The 19,252-nt window shown below is 40.5% G+C and overlaps 1 protein-coding gene across 1 annotated transcript in view; it reads right to left on the reverse strand.

The window, feature by feature from the left end:
- The window catches only part of FAM171B (family with sequence similarity 171 member B), a 67,136-nt gene extending 54,500 nt beyond the window's left edge, over positions 1-12,636 (reverse strand). Inside the window, exon 1 of the mRNA XM_060106748.1 lies at positions 12,238-12,636. Within this exon, the coding sequence (XP_059962731.1) occupies positions 12,238-12,475 (238 nt within the window). The 5' untranslated portion in view covers positions 12,476-12,636. The remainder of the gene's footprint in view (positions 1-12,237) is intronic.
- Between the last annotated feature and the right edge of the window lie 6,616 nt (positions 12,637-19,252).

The following is a 19,252-nucleotide window of genomic DNA, read 5'->3' on the forward strand; positions in this document are numbered from 1 at the left end:
CAGTATATTTTTTTTTCAAATCATGGAATTGCTCTTGATATAAAACCTGCATACTTTGGCCACTTCATTCTGCATGTCTTACAGTCGTTTCCCTATATAATATTCTTTTCATATATATATACTCTCTAGAGAAGCCTGCTCAAGCTTGGGGATGAAAGAAGATAATCAACTGCACAAATATCTATCTATATGCAGTCATTCATTTATTCACTCAACAACTATTTATACAGGAGTACAGTCCCAACCAGAACAGTTATCGCACCTGGCTTCATCTTGCTTCCAATCTAGAGGTGAAGACAAATATGGAATTATGGAATAGATGCCTAGCTACAGATCAACTACAGACCATGAGCAATTAGGAGGTGCTTACAAGAGCACATTAACAGAGGAACCTAGCTCAGACTGGGAAGCTAAAGAAAATCTGTTTAAACGAAGTGGCACTTAAGCTAATACCTGAAGTTTAAATGAATTTAGCCAGGGCAGAGAGAGAGAGTGAGTGTGCATGTGTGTGTGTATGTGTATGTGTGTGTGTGTTGCATGGATCAGGGAAGTCCTGCAAGCAGAGATACAGAGGAACAACCTGTACAAAGGCCCTGAGGTACAAAACCTGTCACACTCAAGGCACAGAGAACTGGAGCTGAGACTGGGGTGGGAAAGCGTGCAGGCCCCTATAGGTCACTGGTTCTCAATGTCATGGGAAGCCTGATAAAATCTGTTCTTAAAAATAAACACTATGGGGCCTCCCTGGTGGCGCAGTGGTTGAGAGTCCGCCTGCCGATGCAGGGGATACGGGTTCGTGCCCCGGTCTGGGAGGATCCCATATGCCGCGGAGCGGCTGGGCCTGTGAGCCAGGGCCGCTGGGCCTGCGCATCCGGAGCCTGTGCTCCGCAACGGGAGAGGCCACAGCAGTGAGAGGCCCGCGTACCGCAAAAAGAAAAAAAAAAAAAAAAAAAAAACACTATGGGGCTTCCCTGGTGGCGCAGTGGTTGAGAGTCCGCCTGCCGATGCAGGGCACACGGGTTCGTGCCCCGGTCCGGGAAGATCCCGCGGAGCGGCTAGGCCCGTGAGCCATGGCTGCTGAGCCTGCGCGTCCGGAGCCTGTGCTCCATCCACAACGGGAGAGGCCACAACAGTGAGAGGCCCGCGTACCGCAAAAAAAAAAAAAAAAAAACCACTATGTGTAGGGTGTTGGGGGAGGATTCCCATAACTGGACATACTTCTTGGTGGATTTTTAGAGCACCAAGAATGGAACGAGGAGGCCAGTTAATACGCTAACCTGAACTAGAGTGTTAAGAGTGACCTGGGCTAGAGCAGGGGCAGTGAAGATGAAGAGAAGTTAACAGATGAGGAATATTTAGGAGACAGACTTGGTGGGTTTGGTGATGGACTACGAGAGGAAGGTAGAGGAAGCGGCAAGGACAGCACCCTCACCTCTCCTTATTGGCCAGAGGGGCACTTTAATAACAGTGGGGTTTTTAGTAACAATAAGGAAGGATGAATGGTGAAGGTGGTCGAAAACTGAAAACTGCCAGCTGTAAGTTCTGGAAGGTAATGTACAGCATGGTGACCCTAGTTTAAAAAAAATAAGAAGGGGATTTTTTTTTTATCCTGGACGGTCTGGTGAGAAATGAAGAGTCCAGACTTAGACATGCTTAAACTGAAATACCTGTGATCTATCCACATAAAGATGTCAAAATAATCAGTGGATATATTCAGGAGTGCACTCTGGGAAGTCTTAGCATATAGGTGGTATTTAAAGCAACTGGAGTGGATGAGATCACCTTGTGAGAGAGGAGAATGAGAGGAGAGAATGTAAAATTAAATGGAAAAAATTTTTTTCTACTTTTAGAATATAAAGATATTTTAATTACCTACCTATTACAGTATCAAATATTTTATGCCTATAATACTTAAGTATAATTTTACAATATAATGTAATTATTGCATGCAAATTATTTAAGAGTTACAGACTTTAGACTGTATTACTGACAAAGGATATTGATAGGGAAGAAAGGGGAGTAAATTGGGTCACCATATTTTCATCTTCCTTTGTCAGATCTATCTCTAAGCTGCTGGATCCATGAAGGGCCCCATATACAGTCCCTGCATACAGTTCCAGTCTGTGAGCCAGTCCTTACATACAGGAGACACAAAGGCCACAGTAAGATGGATTTGTCAGGGGGAGCTTGTGTCTTTTTTTACCTCCCTGTCTGTGCCCCCATGCCATTCTCTGAAGCTCTAGCTTTCCAAGTCTCAACACATGCTATTATTTATCTTTGGAACATCAGAATGTGTTGAAATACAAACTTTTCCATTTGGACTTTCAAATGAAGGAAACATTTTGCAATATAAAGCCATTCCTCAAAACAAGGAATCGCTCTGCTATTCACTCTTCCTAGCATCTAGCTTTTCCAATGTAGTCAGTTATTAGTGAAACCAGGAGAGGTGTGAATCAAAAAAAGTAAATAAGGAAAACATGAGTTTCAATGAGTTTAGAGATGATATTAATTCTGAAAGCCGAGAAGAGCGCTGGTGCTGAAAAGAGCAAGTTCGATCACAGACATGAATCACAGTGGCCTGAAATTACTATTTTGACCCCAAAACTGTTAAAAAGCCAAAGATTAATACTTGTTTCAGCAGGTGGGAAATGGCTTAAGTTTATATAAATGCCTTCTCTGTAGGCTAATAACAACAAGGGCAAGCCCTCATCTGCTAAAATGCATTGAAGTTTATAATCAGGCCTGAGGGACTGGATGACTCACAAAGTAATCAGAGCCCTTATGAAGATTATTAACTTAATCTTAGTGACCCTATCCTTCAGGGCAAGAGCCAGGAGCCAAGATGCAGAGAGTTTCTGGGTTGACTGCCAAAAAATTCTGAACAGAGGGTTTTTTTCAGGTATAAGATATCCCACTAGGTTATTATATAATGAAACCTGGATATAAAACAATTCAGAGTCATGTGGTTTATCAAAAGATAATTATTGCATTTTGGTAGACATTCTACAAACAGAATGGAAAAGCCAAAGGTTGAAAGAATCGACCAAGGTACGTGCATCCCACGCAGTCAGTTTCTTCGAGGGTTAGGCCTTCTGGCAGGACTGGTTATGCTGCTGTCGCGCTTACTAATTTTACCCATCACATGTACACAACAACAGAAACCTCAAATGTTAGGAAAACACAAAAATGTTATTTGAGCCTGAACGTTACCTTTGTTCTTTTCTTATTGAGTCCACTTACAAAGGCCTAATCAACCATGGCAGGTTTTCTTAACCTTTCGGGGGGTCAAGGATTCCTTTGAAAATCTTACAGATGATCTCAACACTAGATAACTGAGACTGTATAATTAATTTCAGGGTGCTCATAAACCCTCTACACCCTTCCACTGGTTCCCTAGAACCTCTGCCATATAGGGTATAAGGGACAGTGAGTCCCTTACACAAACAGGGGAGAAGAAGATTCACCATTTGTGAGTACTTTCTCTCCCTATGAACTTACTTGACCTCCCCTCAAACTTGTCACAGTGAATTATATTACCTCTCCTTTTCTTATGAGCCTCCGAAGTCTTCACCTTCTACATCTTGACACCCTATATTCACCAAGCTTTACGGATTCACAAGACTTCTTTCCTATTTGAAATACTATGGCACAGAAGCAATTTAAAAAGACACATTCTTTTGACTATTCTGATTCACAAAATTGAATCCATGGGTAGGGAAAAACTATTAAAAAGCTCACTTATCTTAGTTATATTTGCTATGAAGAAAATCATCAAATTATCCTTAAGTAACAGTTTTATCAAAATTTGTAACTGCCAGGTGGTACCACAACTTCTTTTAAGATGTGAATGTGGCACCTGGAGATTATCATACTAAGTGAAGTAAGTCAGAAAGACAAATATCGTATATCACTTATATGTGGAATCTAAAAAAATGATACAATGAAGTTATTTACAGAACAGCAATAGACTCACAGACATAGAAAACAAACATGGTTACGAAAGAGGAAAGGTGGGGGGAGGGATAAATTAGAAATTTGGGAATAACATACATAGAAATTTAGGAGTAGCACATAAACAACAAGGACCTACTGCATAGCACTGGAACTATAGTCAATATCTTGTTAAGAAACCATAATGAAAAAAATCTGAAAAACAAAATATATATATATTCAATATATATGTATGTATAAATGAATCACTTTGCTGTACACAAGAAACTAACACAACATTGTAAAGCAACTATAGTTCAATAAAAATTTTTAAATAAAAATAAAACAAATAGTACTTCAGATATAGAGAACAAACTAGTGTTTACAGGGGTGGGGGGGAAGACAGCGGTAGGGGATTAAGAGGTAAAAACTACTATGTATGAGATAAATAAGCTCAAGGGTATATTGTACAGAACAGAGAAGATAGCCAATATTTAATAATTATTATAAATGGAGTATAATAACCTTTAAGAATTGTGAATCATTATGTTGTAACCTGAAATTAATATAACATTGTAAAGCAACGATACTTCAATAAAAAATAAAATAACTGTCTTAAAAAATTTACAAATTACCAGATTAAAAAAAAATGATGTGGATGTGTTCCAACTTATGTTATATACTTTTAAAACACTGCCAGAGCAAAGCACTTAGGAGAAGGTCATTTCTACCTCATCCCAATTCCAAGAGCCTATGATTCCAAGTCTTATTTTAATCTATGAAGTGAAAACTTTTGGTTTTTTTAAATTACTGCATATTTTAATTGATATTAGACATCATTTCATTATAAATAGCATTAGGAGATCACATTAGTTGTTTCCTACATTAGTACAGAGATACTTTTCTTGCATATGATTATGAATGAGACAAATTCTGGTTACTTTAAAGAAACACTGGAATTTGGGGAATTATTAAATCATAGCTTTTCTGCTAAAAGTCCAGAATCTAACAGCACAAAAATATTGTAAAATATGTTTTGGAAAGTACTTATTTTATGAGGAGAAGTTATTTGTTTTTAAATGCAAATATTTGGAATACACCAATTAATTTAAAAGTGACCAGACAGATTTTTTTTTTTAACTTCAGGTACACAAACTGAATCATAATCTGTGTTTCATGACACACTTATTGATCCATGCATGGTTCATTTTACTTAGTAAAATAGTTAAATAAATCCTACTATACCCATAATCCTTGGTGACATTTTTCCCCTTACGCAAAAAGTGTGGCCTCCCTCTACTTCATTTTTACAGTAAATGGATATTCTTTTGGTAATCCTGTCTCAGTCACCCAGACATTTATAAACAAATCCTACTCATACAAATATGAAAACATTAGCAGCATGTTTAAAGTTTTGAAGAAACATAATCCATTTAACTATATAGAGCCATATTTTGACAGCTTAATTTCTATCATTTTCAAAAACACTGGCAGTCGGGGGCAGGGGTGGGAAACAGGCAAGGGTGGAATGGGTCAAAATCCAGGACATTTGCAGCTTCTATTCAACTCCTGGTTATAGCTAACCCATTAGAAAAAACAAATAATCCATCTACCCATCCTGTTTCTGTTTGTGTCACATTCCTATTACAAAAAAGTGGCGGAACAGGTAGGTGTGAATAAAACCATGGACACTGGTCTTATTTTATTTTAGAAAGAACAATGAATATGGAATTCTACAACAGCCCTGGAGCACTTACCCCTGAGGTAGGCCACAGGCCTTACAGCATGAGCCCCAGGTGAGGCTGGACATTTCTACGAGCTTCCAACTGATCAAGTGGTCACTGAAAGCACAACTAGTATTTAGGTCCACAGATATGAACTGCTAATGGCTTAGCTCTATATGTGTTCTAAATTTTAGCAGAGCTAACAAGTGAACTAAAACTATATAGTTTCTAAGTGCTGTTTCTCTAGTGAATAGGAACAAAACTAAGTACAATAACTGATAATACTGGCAAATGTTTAATTTTAAATTAGACCCTCATGTCATGATATAGAAACCTACTTGAGAAAAAAAAAACATTAAATAACAATTGAAATCTCTGTCACATATAAATAAAATTAATTTTAAATCTTGGTTTTTGTGCAAGACACAGAAACTTAACATGGAGAAATTAACAGGCATTACCAACTCAAAGCTTCAGAGAAGCCCATGACATTGCTGAGACATTTTACAGTCTAGGCTCACTAGGTCACAGATTTGACACGTTATTAACGTGGAAAGCAATTGCCATTTCCTTGACACCCTCTACCCTACATGAAAGGGCACCCAGAAATCATTCCTCATTTCAGGCCCAAGTGAAGTGGCCTAATTATACTCCAAGACATTATCAACAAGTAGTCAAGAATACTGCCTAGTCCTCATAACATAGACAGTCATAAAAAAAAAAAATTTAAGAGGCACAGAATCTGATATGTCTTGGACATATGGGTTGTGCTTACACAAAAGGGCAATTAAAGAGACCTCTCCAAACAGAATCTTCAAAGCAAACAGAAGCTGTTTTCTTACGCCTATGATGTATTTCACTACAATGCATAGCTTTCATAGTTTTAGAATTTTCCAGGTAACTATTCCAAAGCATACTTTTTATCAATAGCAGATGGAAAATATTATGTCCATTTCCTAGCTAAGGCAACTTGGAGGAAAGGAAATTAAGACCTATCACACTAAGCCAAGTCAATGAATGACAACAATACTGCAGCTAGTACCTAGTCAGACAGAACGTTGAAAGAAAATTAAGTTCAATATTTATATACTTAGGGGGAAGAGTTTTGTTTCAGAAAAATATTTGGTTGTTTCTGTTCAGGCACATTAAGAACACTGAAAAAACACCACTAAAACAAACTGGACTGAAATTCAACACAATGGCATGTGTTTTTCAACCTGTAATCAACACCAAGAAATAGCTCCCTTTGGTTATTAAAATCCTGGAAAGAAATCATAATTACCCCATCTGGGAATACGGCCTTCAAAGCATGAGTACTTTAGATAAAACAGCCAATGTCTAGTCCCACTTCTATTGATTTTCAAATTCCTTGAACGGAAAAAAAGTAAACAAATGCTTTCATGGATAGGAGATTTTCAATCAGGTTAGCTTAAATAAAAGTTTAAATCAAGTTATTTGAATTTAATAAAAAGTATACAGTAATATTCTATACTGAATTTCAGTATTTTAAAATTTTGTTAAGTAGGTCGCAGCTACATAGGATATGAAAAAAATCTTTAACTTTAAAAGCACAAGAGGGCTTCCCTGGTGGCGCAGTGGTTGAGAGTCCGCCTGCCGATGCAGGGGACGCGGGTTCGTGCCCCGGTCTGGGAAGATCCCACATGCCACGGAGCGGCTGGGCCCGTGAGCCATGGCCGCTGGGCCTGTGCGTCCGGAGTCTGTGCTCCGCAATGGGAGAGGCCACAACAGTGAGAGGCCCGCGTACTGCAAAAAAAAAAAAGTACAAGAATGTAGCAGCTTCATTTACAATAGCTAAAACTGGAAATAACCCAAATATCCATCAGAAGTGATAAACCAAACTGCAGTAATTGATACAATGGAATACTGCTCAGCTGCTCAGCAGTAAAAAGGAACAAACTACTGAACATCCATGCAACAACATGGATGAAACCTATGGAAATTAGACTGAGCTGAAGAAGCTAGACACAAAAAAGTACATGCTATATGGTTCTATTTTATGAGGGTCTAGAAAACACAAAATTAATCAGTGATGAAAACAATCAGAACAGTTGTCAATGGGTCAGGGCAAAGATTGCCTGGGGGCATGAGGGAACTTTCTAAGGTGATATAAATGTTCTATATCTTGATATGGGTAATGGTTACACAGGTATATCCATTTGTCAAGAGAATACAGTTTATATTAATACCAGAATCTGAAGTATGGACATCCATTAAGTAGCTTTTACAGCTTTTCTTTCATTTTATGACTTTTGATATTTTTAAACCAATACTTACAAAATGTATATAATCATAAGCTCACTTGAAAATGACTTTTGAATATTTTTCTAAGGCAAACCTAGAGTGATAATAAAATTTTAACATTAAAAATATATATATATTTTAATATTTAAAAAATATATATATAATGTGGCAACACTGTAAATCAAACACCACTTTCCCCACCCAATAAACTATAGTTTATTGTTTAAAAAAAAAGAGTACAGTTTAGGTATGTACATTTTAGTACATTTTAATGTATGTACATTTTACCTCCCCGCTCTCCCCAAAAATCCCACATAATGGAAATGGATGGAGGTGTGAGTGAAACAGTCACAGCAGAATTTGATCATTGTTAAAACTGGGTAATGGGTATGGACTTTTTTTTAATACTATCCTGTTTACTTTCTATATATTTGACATTTTCCAAGGTAAAAGGTTTAAAAATATAGATCAGTGAAATGTACAATCAAAAATGTTTATACTGTGAAAATATATCCCTCAAGAGGCTTTCTCTGTATGCAGAAGACTTTTATAAAAATCCATGGAGATCCCCAGTGTCTGTGCTTCGCATGGAGAATCTGAAATGGAGCTCGTTATTTTCTCCAGCTCCCCTTGCCCCCATCCCCAGCATGCCTCCCATCTAATGGGCCATCAGACTGAATATGATATGGTTGTCTCAGCTACCACCAACCCCCAAATTAATTCTTCCCTCATCCCTCAAATATTTATTTCTAACAAATACTGGTGCAGATGGAGACATCAGAGCTGCTGCAGACACCGGAGAAAACAGATCTCAGCCTTAGTCTTTATTCTCGGTACTCTCTAAGGATGGTGTTTTAGAAGTTAATGAGAAAATGAAAATTTACTTTTTTTACATCCTGGATTTTTAAAATCTCATATTCAACTTCTTTGAACCTTACTTTCTCATTTCTCAGCAATATGAAGAGACATAAATTTTCAAAATAATAAAATCCAGAGTCAGCAGAGTCCGCAGTCAGTTTCTCTACTATGGACTTAGGAGGCTCAATCATGTAACAGTCACTAAACAAGTCTTATTAGTTTTCTAAATATTGCCTGAGAAAAGTCCTATAGCTTTTCACAAAACATGTCCAAAGAATCAGAAGCACCATACAGAGGCAAAGAATGAATTAAAGCTCCTTCAGAGCTATTTAAAGGTATGTTAATACCCTCCTAGAGCTATTTAAAGGTATGTTAATACCCATAAGAGGATTATAAGTGCACCTGGGTAAAGAATCTTCTTGACAGAACCTAAAAAGTGGACTTAAGTATTGTATCTAGCAGTTCTCTGTAGTGAACATAAACACTGAAATTAGCTAAAATTAAAAGTCCAAAATATATATACTTTATAACCTCCACTTACAAATATTTCTACCGAAGATTTCTTTATGCTTATATGGCTCTGCTAAATTCCAATGAAGAATTTCACAAGATGTGAAATAACAAATACTCATAAAGTAAAGGAGATCCTTGGTGCCAGCATTTTTGTTCATTCATTCATTCAAAAAAATGTGTGCCTACAAATAGCAAGTGCTCTTCTAGGTGCTAGAAATATATGTAATAATTCAATGTAATAATGACCAAAGCAAAGTTCATGCCCTCAGAGAGTTTACATTCTAGTAAGGGGAGACAGGCTTACAAGAAGGGCTGAGGATAGTAAGTGCCATGGAGGAGAATCAGTAGGAAAGGGCATGCAGATGGCTATTTAACACAGCTGTCAGGAAAGGCTTCTGTTAGCGTGATTGGAGCAAACCTGAAGAACCGAAGGTCCAGAATTCCAGGCAGAGAAAATGACAAGTGCAAAGGCCCCACACCAGAGCCCACTTGCAAACTGAAGAAACAAAGAGCCAGTGTGGCCCCAGCGCTGAGTTACTCTCAGAGCTGAGGGAGACGGGAGTGAGAGGGCCGCAGAGGATCTCAGACTTTGTGGGCCATTTTCAGGGTCTGGGCATCTAGTGTGAGGGAGATGGGAAGCCATTGGAGGGTTGTGAGCAGAAATGATCCTATTTAATGTTTTTAAAAAGATCACTAGGGCTTCCCTGGTGGCGCAGTGGTTGAGAGTCCGCCTGCCAATGCAGGGGACGCAGGTTCGTGCCCTGGTCCGGGAAGATCCCACATGCTGCGGAGCGGCTGGGCCCGTGAGCCATGGCCGCTGAGCCTGCGCGTCCGGAGCCTGTGCTCCGCAATGGGAGAGGCCACAACAGTGAGAGGCCCGCGTACCGAAAAAAAAAAAAAAAAAAAAATCACTAACTGTGTGAGGAGAATAGACAGTAGAGGAACAAAGGTTGAAGCAGGTAGACCAGTTCAACCTAGAGATCACAATGTGCTCAGAGGAACATTTTAAGTTCATTTGTTTATAGGTTATGTTTCATTATACAACCCAAATACTCCTGTAACTACAACAGCGGTCAATTGAATTGCTCCCTTGTTTGCCACTGGCTTGGAGGGTTAGAGTTTTTGAGGGAAATGCAAGAGTCATCTTATGTTACTTTTCAGGCTCTAGTTTGATCTGTTGGCTAGTGGTTCCTTTATCTTCATTAATCTAATAGGTAAGTAAGACAAAAACTGCTAGCTTCCCCAAAAATAACCCTTTTCAAAAATATTACATCACACATATCAGAAAACAAATATTTTCACCCGTACGCTGGATACAGAAGTTTCTCATATTATTTCCATTATTCGTAACCTTCATCACAACCTATCTATATGGTAGTAGTCAAAACCCAATTCACTAATATTCCTGAAAGACGATAAATCGAAATAAAAATATACTGCAAATCCATCACCACTCTGACTTCCGTTTCATCATTTATGAAACCCCTCTCATAACGAAGACAGGCTCTCCATCACTTTCTTATCTCTCATCTCCTTCAGTTTACCCAACAGTATATCTAATCGCTGCCTCGCCAGTACCCTGTGGTTAGCACTTTCAGTTATAAAAAGCCAGGTAGGAAAACCACCACACACAGCACCTCTTTCAGGACTTTCAGCCACGCTCACGTGTTATTAAATGGTTTGAGAGGGTGTCAGAAGCACATGCTTTCCGGCACACTTTGGTGATTTCATCCTGTGCTCAGAGCACTCTGATAAATTAAATCATTCTGTCTGTGTCAGGAATCGCAGCTGGTGTACCTGAGTATGTATGGCTCTTTGATGAGGAGCAAGCAGTACAAAATAAGATTCCGAATCCTACTCTTTAAAATCCCATTTTCGGCATCTCGTATAACGTTTCTAGGCAGGATTCTAAAGCGAAAACAAATGTTATAATTCGCTTTGGTTTTGCAGAAACCTAAGCCCACTTGCCAAAAAAAAACACTGATGGCTTTTTTTCTTTCCAAAGAGCAGGCAGCTTCTACAGTAGGGAAGGGGACTGGAGTTGGTGGGTAGGGAGAAGCTATTAAAATGGATAATCCAGCTTTTTGCTTACCGGTGTAGCTTTAATGGAGGGGAACCAGGCAGGAACTGAGGGACTGTTACAGCCACGTATACCGAAAGGGCTTTCCTCACCCTCAGCTGAATAGTGTGGAGAATCTGCCTCATTACCTTCTACTAACAAGTAAAGAGATTCCCCTCTCTAGGGGCAGGCTTTGCTGTGCTAACATCCGCTACAGCCTTCACCTCATCCAGCCCCCTCTCCTTTTCCCTTTCCTTCAGCCACAAACTCCTATTTCGTTTTTTGGTTTGTTTCATCTTATTATACTGAAGGCATTCTTGCAAACCGCCTTCAACCACTCCCGGGATAAGAAGAGACAAAAATAAATAATCAAATAAATCAAGATTTCTTTTCTCCAGAGCTAAATTTAAATATATAGACGGAGCGAGTTGGTGAAAGGGGGTGTGTGGGTGTCTACTGCAAGATGTTTCAGTCTCTAGGAGAGAAAAGGATAAAGAACAGAAGGCTAAAAGGATTTGAGAAGAGTGTGTGCGTGCGTGTGTGTGTGTGTGTGCGTGTGTGTGTGTGCAATCATTCCCAGGGCGGAGGGGAAAATTCAGGAAGGGAGGGAGAAGAAAAAGATCAATCCAGGCAGTCACTCCCATCCCTCCCGACCTCTCCCCACCTCACTGCAGTGCTCTGCGTTTCCCAGAAAGCTCACCACCGAAAGGGCATCTTCCCAAAACCAAAGCAGAGCCCGAATCCTGGTCACGCAGGCAGGCGTTTGGGGGGGGTGGTGTGGCGGGGGGTGGGGGGTAGAGACAGGCGATGGGAAACCATCTGGCTAGGGAAGCGGCGAGGAGGCCAGGAAGACCAGAGCAGGAAAGGCAGGGCCGGGCTGCCGGGACCTACCGGGAGCAGTGACGGTAGAGGATGCCCCGGGCACCTCTGGCCTCTCCTCCTCAGCTTCTTCCCGCTGCCGTTGCTGCTGCCGTTGCTGCTGCTGCTCCTGCTGCTGCTGCTGGATGAGGCTGAGGTCGGAGCGGCTGAGCTCAGCTCTGGCGGCCGCAGGGACCAGCCTCGCCTTCAGCAGCACCGCGGCCAGGCCGAGGAGCAGGGTGCAAGGGACGCGCCGGCTGAGCCTCGCCATGGCCGAGAGCCAGAGGGCCGCGGCGGCATATTGCGGCGGAGGTCCGGGCGGCGGCGGCGGCGGGCGCCAGGGCTGCGGGCTCTGGCAGCGCCCGCCCGCTCGGTCCCCCTCGCTCGGTCTGCCTCGCACACCCTCACCAGGAGGAGGAGGCTGGGGCGGCGGAGGAGACGCCAGGGGAGGAGGAGGAGGGGGAAGTTAGCATCCTCGCGCACGTGACGCGCGGGGCGGGGTGGGGCGAGCTCCGCGCCCGGCACCGCGTCTACGCTACCACCCCGGGCTCAGCTGCTCCGGACGCGCGCGCTCGGCGGGGTGCTGGGGCGCAGTGCTGGTGGTGGCTTCCTAGGGTAAACGGAAAAGGAGAGCCTTTCTGGGGGCTGGTAGACCTTCAGATCCTCTAGCCCCTACCTAGACAGCGGGAAATTTTGCAGAAAGTGGAATAAAATTCCCTCCACCTGTCCGCAAAGTAGAAGAGAAGGTGGTGTATTGATTACGCTCCCACAGCACTTAACGCAGCATCGGCGGATCAAAAAGCCAGGATCTCTTAACCATGTGGGCTTTGGGGCATCACGGCCATCACTGGTTAGCTAGAAATTAAACTGCGGCTCTCCAGATTTTGATTAAATTCCTCTTTCTGCCCAAATTGGAATTTCTTTCTATATCGTAAGATATTCTTAATTACGTTTTGTCTAATTATAGTCTATACTTTTCATTTGCTCAAAAAATATTTTTCTAAATGCTTACCACCTGCCAGTATTTAGTCAGGTGCTTGGAATAAGCAACATACAATCCCTGCGTTCTAGGAGCTCATTACCTGTTAGGACAGAGGAACATATAAACAAATTATAATCCAGGGTGGTGCCTGCCACTGGAGAAACATTACAGCATGCAGAGATTGCACTGAATTGGAAGAAATTAACCATGTGGTATATGGAAGGGGGCTATGAAACACTAGGAAAGGTGGGGTTTAAAGAAGACTAAGAGTTCCACACATAGGTGGGTGTAACCAGGTCATCTAAAAAGTGTAGCTGTGTGTGTATGTGTGTGTGTATGCCCGTGCACACACGCCTAGAGGTGTGTAACAGCACAGTGTGCTTGGAAAATTGTTAGCAATGATGGTGACAGAGTGACAGTGTTTTAGATTGAAAAGGAGAGTGGAGATCAGGTCATTAAAAAAATAATAGCAGGGACTTTCCTGGTGCCGCAGTGGTTAAGAATCTCCCTGCCAATGCAGGGGACACGGGTTCGGGCCCTGGTCCGGGAAGATCCCATATGCCGCGGAGCAAATAAGCCCGTGTGCCACAACTACTGAGCCAGCAGGCCACAACTACTAAAGCCTGCGCACCTGGAGCCGGTGCTCTGCAACAAGAGAAGCCCCCACTCTCTGCAACAAGAGAAAGCCCGTGCACAGCAACAAAGACCCAACGCAGCCAAAAATAAATAAATTAAAAAAAATAAATAATGGCAAACACTTCTATAGTACTTACTGTGTCCAGGCACTGTTCAAGCACTTTATATACATTAACTCCTGTAATAACCTTGGATGCTATATAAGGAAACTGAAATTTACATTGCAAGTGATTATGAAATAGTGAAAGAAATTAATCAGGGAAGGGACTTGCTACCAGTCTGCGTTTTCAAAGAATCACTTTGCTATCGGTATGGAAGAGGAAGAGGGATAGATTGGCGGAGAGGAGGCCAGTGTAGTGGTGTTTGCAAAAGCCAGTGAGGAGATACCAAAGGCTTGTGAGACCAGAAAGGAGAAGAAAGGAGTGGGAGGTTCAGTAGGTAGGGCTAGAATCAGCAAAAATGGTTGATTGCTTGGGTGAGGAAGAAAGAAGGAGAAAGATGGGTATGTCTAGTATGACACTCAAATTGCTAGATTGAGATCTTGGGTGGCTGCTCATGACATTATCAAGATTAGCTGGTACTACTGACTACAGAGTAGGTGATAAGCCATGGCTTGTTCCGTTGTAGTCTCTTTGTATTTGGAATGTCTGTGGGACATCTCATAATATAATGTAAATGTGATCTGTGACATCACATCCTTTACCATCATAGTTGATTCAGATGGATTTGGCTGATTGGACAGTCCCTTTCCACACTCACCACTCTTTTGTGTGTTCGTCCCAATGTTTCCAACGTGCTGGAAAAGAACAAATTTCTCACTAGTGGAAAGTTATTCTTTGGTCAAGGATGTGAAACTAGTGCCTATATAACCATAACTAATAATAATAATAGGCATTTTACATACATTATCTCGTATCCTCAAAGCAGTCCTACAAATTAGCTCTCATTATTCTGTTTAGCAAATGGAAACACTGAAGATCAGAGAGGCAACTGTCTTGCCCAAGGCTACACTAATGAGAAGTGACTTTACCTTTCAGCACTGTTTGAAACTTTTGCCATGAGCTTGTGTTGTTTTTTAGTGATTTTTAGATGAAAATAAACTACATAATGTGGGCTACATAATTTTTTGAAGAGAGATGCCAAAGTGAGGTCCCTCACACTAAACACCACTATTCCATCATGGCTTTGCCTCGCCTGTGTGAGCAGGAATTATTGGGGGGAGGCTGAATGCAGAGAGTCTTCATTAGTTTCATCAAGATGTTTTTGTTGCATTTTCCTCCAATTTACCTCTGCTCCTGGAGAGAAGAAAGGAGAAAATGGAAATGGCTCCAGAATCCTGACTGGCAGATCAGAAGGAAAGGAATGCTGCCAGGATTTCTGTCATCCTGCCTTACGGTGGCCAAGTCATCTTTAATATATTAGAAGCTGACCTTCCAGAGGCAAAGTTGCTGATTTCACAGCCCTCAGTGGAGGGTAGATGTGAAATCCTTCAATACTACAGACTGTTTAAAGAAATAAGCTTTGCTAATCAAGATGGGTTTTAGATGGTTTTTAAATGCTCCGTTACTCATATAGTTTATGCTTAATTTCTGTGCAATATACAAAAGCCATATTATTGGATGCAATCAGGGCTAGTATTTGGTGAATCAAAAAAGTAGGTCGAGACAAAAAAAATCAATATATTTTAAATATATTTTATGCTGCTTATTTTATCTTTAAATAGGCAAATATATATTCATTTACCAATCTTTTGACATAGGGCCAATAATTTTTTTTAAATCTAACCACATCCTAGGGTTTGAGGTAGTAAACCACAATTACAATGCATCCCTATTATTTGCAGTTTTCGATTAAGTGGAAGGAGTTCTTTAAAACTCTTGACAAACAATCCGAATGCCAAATGCTTCTATTTTCAATTTTTCCCCAATTTTACCATTTTCTCACCCACTTAGTATTAAACTTAGTTTTCATAGAAAAATATACTTCATTTAAATTTATATTTCTTCCATACCTTATAACACATAGAACTGCCAAAAACAACTGTGTAAACAAACATAACTGACTTTCAGCACAGACACAGACCAACTGGTGGGGGCAAAACCAAGCAGATGTTCAGGAAAGGGTATCGTGCTAATTTCATGTACTTTACATGTCAGCCAGTGTGTTTTACAAAGGAATGGAAGATGCCGGTTGATCTAGGAAGTTATTTTCAGGTTCCTAATCCATGATACTGTTCATGCTTAATATAATGTAATCATTAATGTTAGAATGTCTTCATTTTTATAAATATACTGCAAGAGCCATCGGAAAGCAGGTTGTAATACCATACATATATAATAATTCTTCCCTGCTTAAGATCTACTGGTACCTCCTCATTGCTCTTAGCATAACATCCAAAATCTCCAACAGATTTACAAAGCCCTTTACAATATATCCTCTGACTATGCAGGCTCATCTTTCGATATTTCCTACATAAACACAGAGATGGGGGTTGGTGGGGGGAGGGAAGGGAAGGGAAAGGAAGGATTTCTTTTATGCCCTTGAACTAGACTTATTCAGGTTGCACATACTGATTTCCTCGCCTGGTACTCTACTCCCTCATCTCTAACTGACAGGCTCCCACAGAGCCTCAAGTTTAGCTTAGGTATTACTTCCTCTAGGGTACCTTCCCTGACACCCTTGGCTTTGATTAGGAGCCCTTGCTATGAACTTTCATGACCCTCGTATTTCCCCTTAGGACTCTGTTACTTAAAATGGATAGTTTCTTGCCTGTATCCTCACCAGTGTAGGCTCCACAAGGGTCAGGGCCATCACGTTCACAGCTGTATCTCCAGCTCCTGCCACAACACCCAACAGTGGCTGTCTGATTACTTGGTTGATTAAATCAACAAATTGATTTTAAGAGGCAGAACTTTTAGTTAATGGAGAAGACCCCAGAGTCAGACGGCTCCGGAATCCATCCCTCACAGCTACGTGATTTACAGAAGATTCTTGGCCTCAGTTTTCTCAACTGTATAGTGGGAGAAATAACAGAGCCTAAAGGAGATAACAAAATAAGATACAAATACTTAGAGCTTCTTGCTATAGGAACTGTTCAGAAAATGTCAGCCATTACTTCTTTTGTTAATGTTATATAGTATTGTTCTTTCATTTGTGTATTTTTACAATGTATATAAAATTTTATTTTATATGTAATCAATTCTTATTTTTCTTGTTATATTTTATATAGTCACTGCACTCAATTAGCAAATACTGAACCATTGTTCCTAGAGGAACAGAGTGAGTTAGATTTAATAACATATTAAATATATTAGATATATATATTTATGTAAGGGGTAAGAACGTTTACCTTTTGGAAATATGATTTGCAAGGTTTAGTAATTGACCATTTCCTTAAATTATGACTCTTCCTCCAACACTGCTGCCTTCATTTGATAGTAAGCCATTTAATTTGAGTTTGAAAAGCAAAGGACTAACTGTTAAAGAGGGTTGAACAAGTTCAAATTTGTATTTCTTTGACTAAGAATCATTTATCCAGGTAGGGTTATCCATACAGATAGGGACAGTTTGGGATTATTAACCAAAGTGGGTCATATGGTTCAAATAGTCACTAAACTCTGGGTTTAGAGGTCCTTCTCAGGTACAGGCATGTAAATCATTAAGACTCTCTGGGGTCAGCATGCATGGATTACCTGCTGTGCAATTTTATCCATGGCATTTCAGGTACCTTCCACCTTCACCCCCAACAAGTTTGCTCCAAATATGATGGCTCGGTAGAAAAGAGTTCATTAGGCACTCCAGCTAGGACGGCCAAATGTGTAGTGGGAAGTGATGGAGCCAGCTCAATCCAGATTAAAAGGCTCAAGCCAAAGTTTACTCCAAGACCAGATCTAGATTTTCAAAAGCTTGGATTATTTTAGGGACAAGACTGTTGAGGGCCGATGTGCCAAGCCCTCTGACCCCACTCTTGTGTGTCTTGACCTTAACTATCTAAATTCATTAAATAGATATGAATCTTTAAAAAAGAGAACCCAGGAATCCAGGACTTTATGATTTGAGAAATTTTCAACACATCCAGATTGCAGAAGATGCTAAAATTAAGAGATTTAGAGATTTACTTTAAAGAGAGTTTGCTCTATAAAGAACACAGAGACTGTACAAACATTTGCTAAAATCTCAGAAATTTTTCTTTGAAGAGATTAAGTGTGTGACTCATAGATTCTCCTCACACAACCCAACAGAAGCCAAAAATAGAGATGAGATTATTTAGGAAAGCTCTGTGGAGTAGCCTCTAGTCTAATGGAGTGAAATATCCTTGACATACACAAGTGATCCGTAAGGATCCTGAGAATTTTGTATCAGCAGAAACACTGCCAGCTCAGTCTAAAGGGATAGTGTACAAAATGAAAAAGCATATTGAACCCACACAGTCTTATCAGTAGGAAGATAAGCTGTAAACATTTGCTACATTTCATGGGGGGAGAAATGATGACTCATAAGGTGAAGCCATGAGCCACAGAGTTTGAGAACCACAGAGTTTGAAACCACAGAAATTCATAGACTTTGAAACCAAATATAGATTGCTCAGCTGGATTCTGGAATTGCTTGGGACCAGTGACTTCTTTTATTTTCCTTCTATTTCTTCCCTTTTTTTAAACCAGAATGTCTATAATTGTTATCATGTGCTTGTCTTACTGTGATATGTTGGGAGCAGAAAACTTGTTTCTTTAGTTTCACATGTTCACATATAGAGACAAATTGGACCCCTGGAGGGATCATACCCAAGCCTTGCCCATAATTTAGATGATGAGATTTGGGACATTCGAGCTGCTGAGATTAAGAAGTCGTTTTGGACTCTGAGTTGATATTGCAGTGGTTTGACTTTGGGGGACTTTAGGAATGGGTTGAATGTATTTTGTGTGTGGGATTGATGTGAATCTTTGAGGGCCAGACCATGGACTGTGGTAGACGTAATAATGCCCTCCAAAAGATGTTCATGATCTAATGCCGGATTCTGTGAATATGTTACCTATCACAACAAAAAGGCTGCAATAATTTAAAACAAATTCACTATCCAAGGCATGAGGTCACTAGCCTCATGCAATGACCAAGCCTGCGTGGATCTAGGAAAGGCTATGGAGTAGATAATGTTAAGAACTGGATTTGGAGAATTAGAGGTGAGAAGAGGGGACTATTTCTGTACAGTGTGTAAACCAGATTCTCAGCTCTGTCATTAAATCACTCCTATACTGCCGCTGTTTTAGGGCCCCCTTGAGAGGCTAGGGCTGTTCAGTGGGAATATGGTAAAAGTAGTTTCTGTTCTGTCATCTCTATTACTTGGTAATCACTAAATACCTGTGGAGTGATTGAGAAAAGAAACTTCGGGTTCAATTTTTGCTAGTAATTTAGTACCACATGATAGTGAAGTGC

The sequence above is a fragment of the Mesoplodon densirostris genome, chromosome 8 (assembly GCF_025265405.1).
Source record: "Mesoplodon densirostris isolate mMesDen1 chromosome 8, mMesDen1 primary haplotype, whole genome shotgun sequence".
Classification (NCBI taxonomy): Eukaryota; Metazoa; Chordata; class Mammalia; order Artiodactyla; family Ziphiidae; genus Mesoplodon; species Mesoplodon densirostris.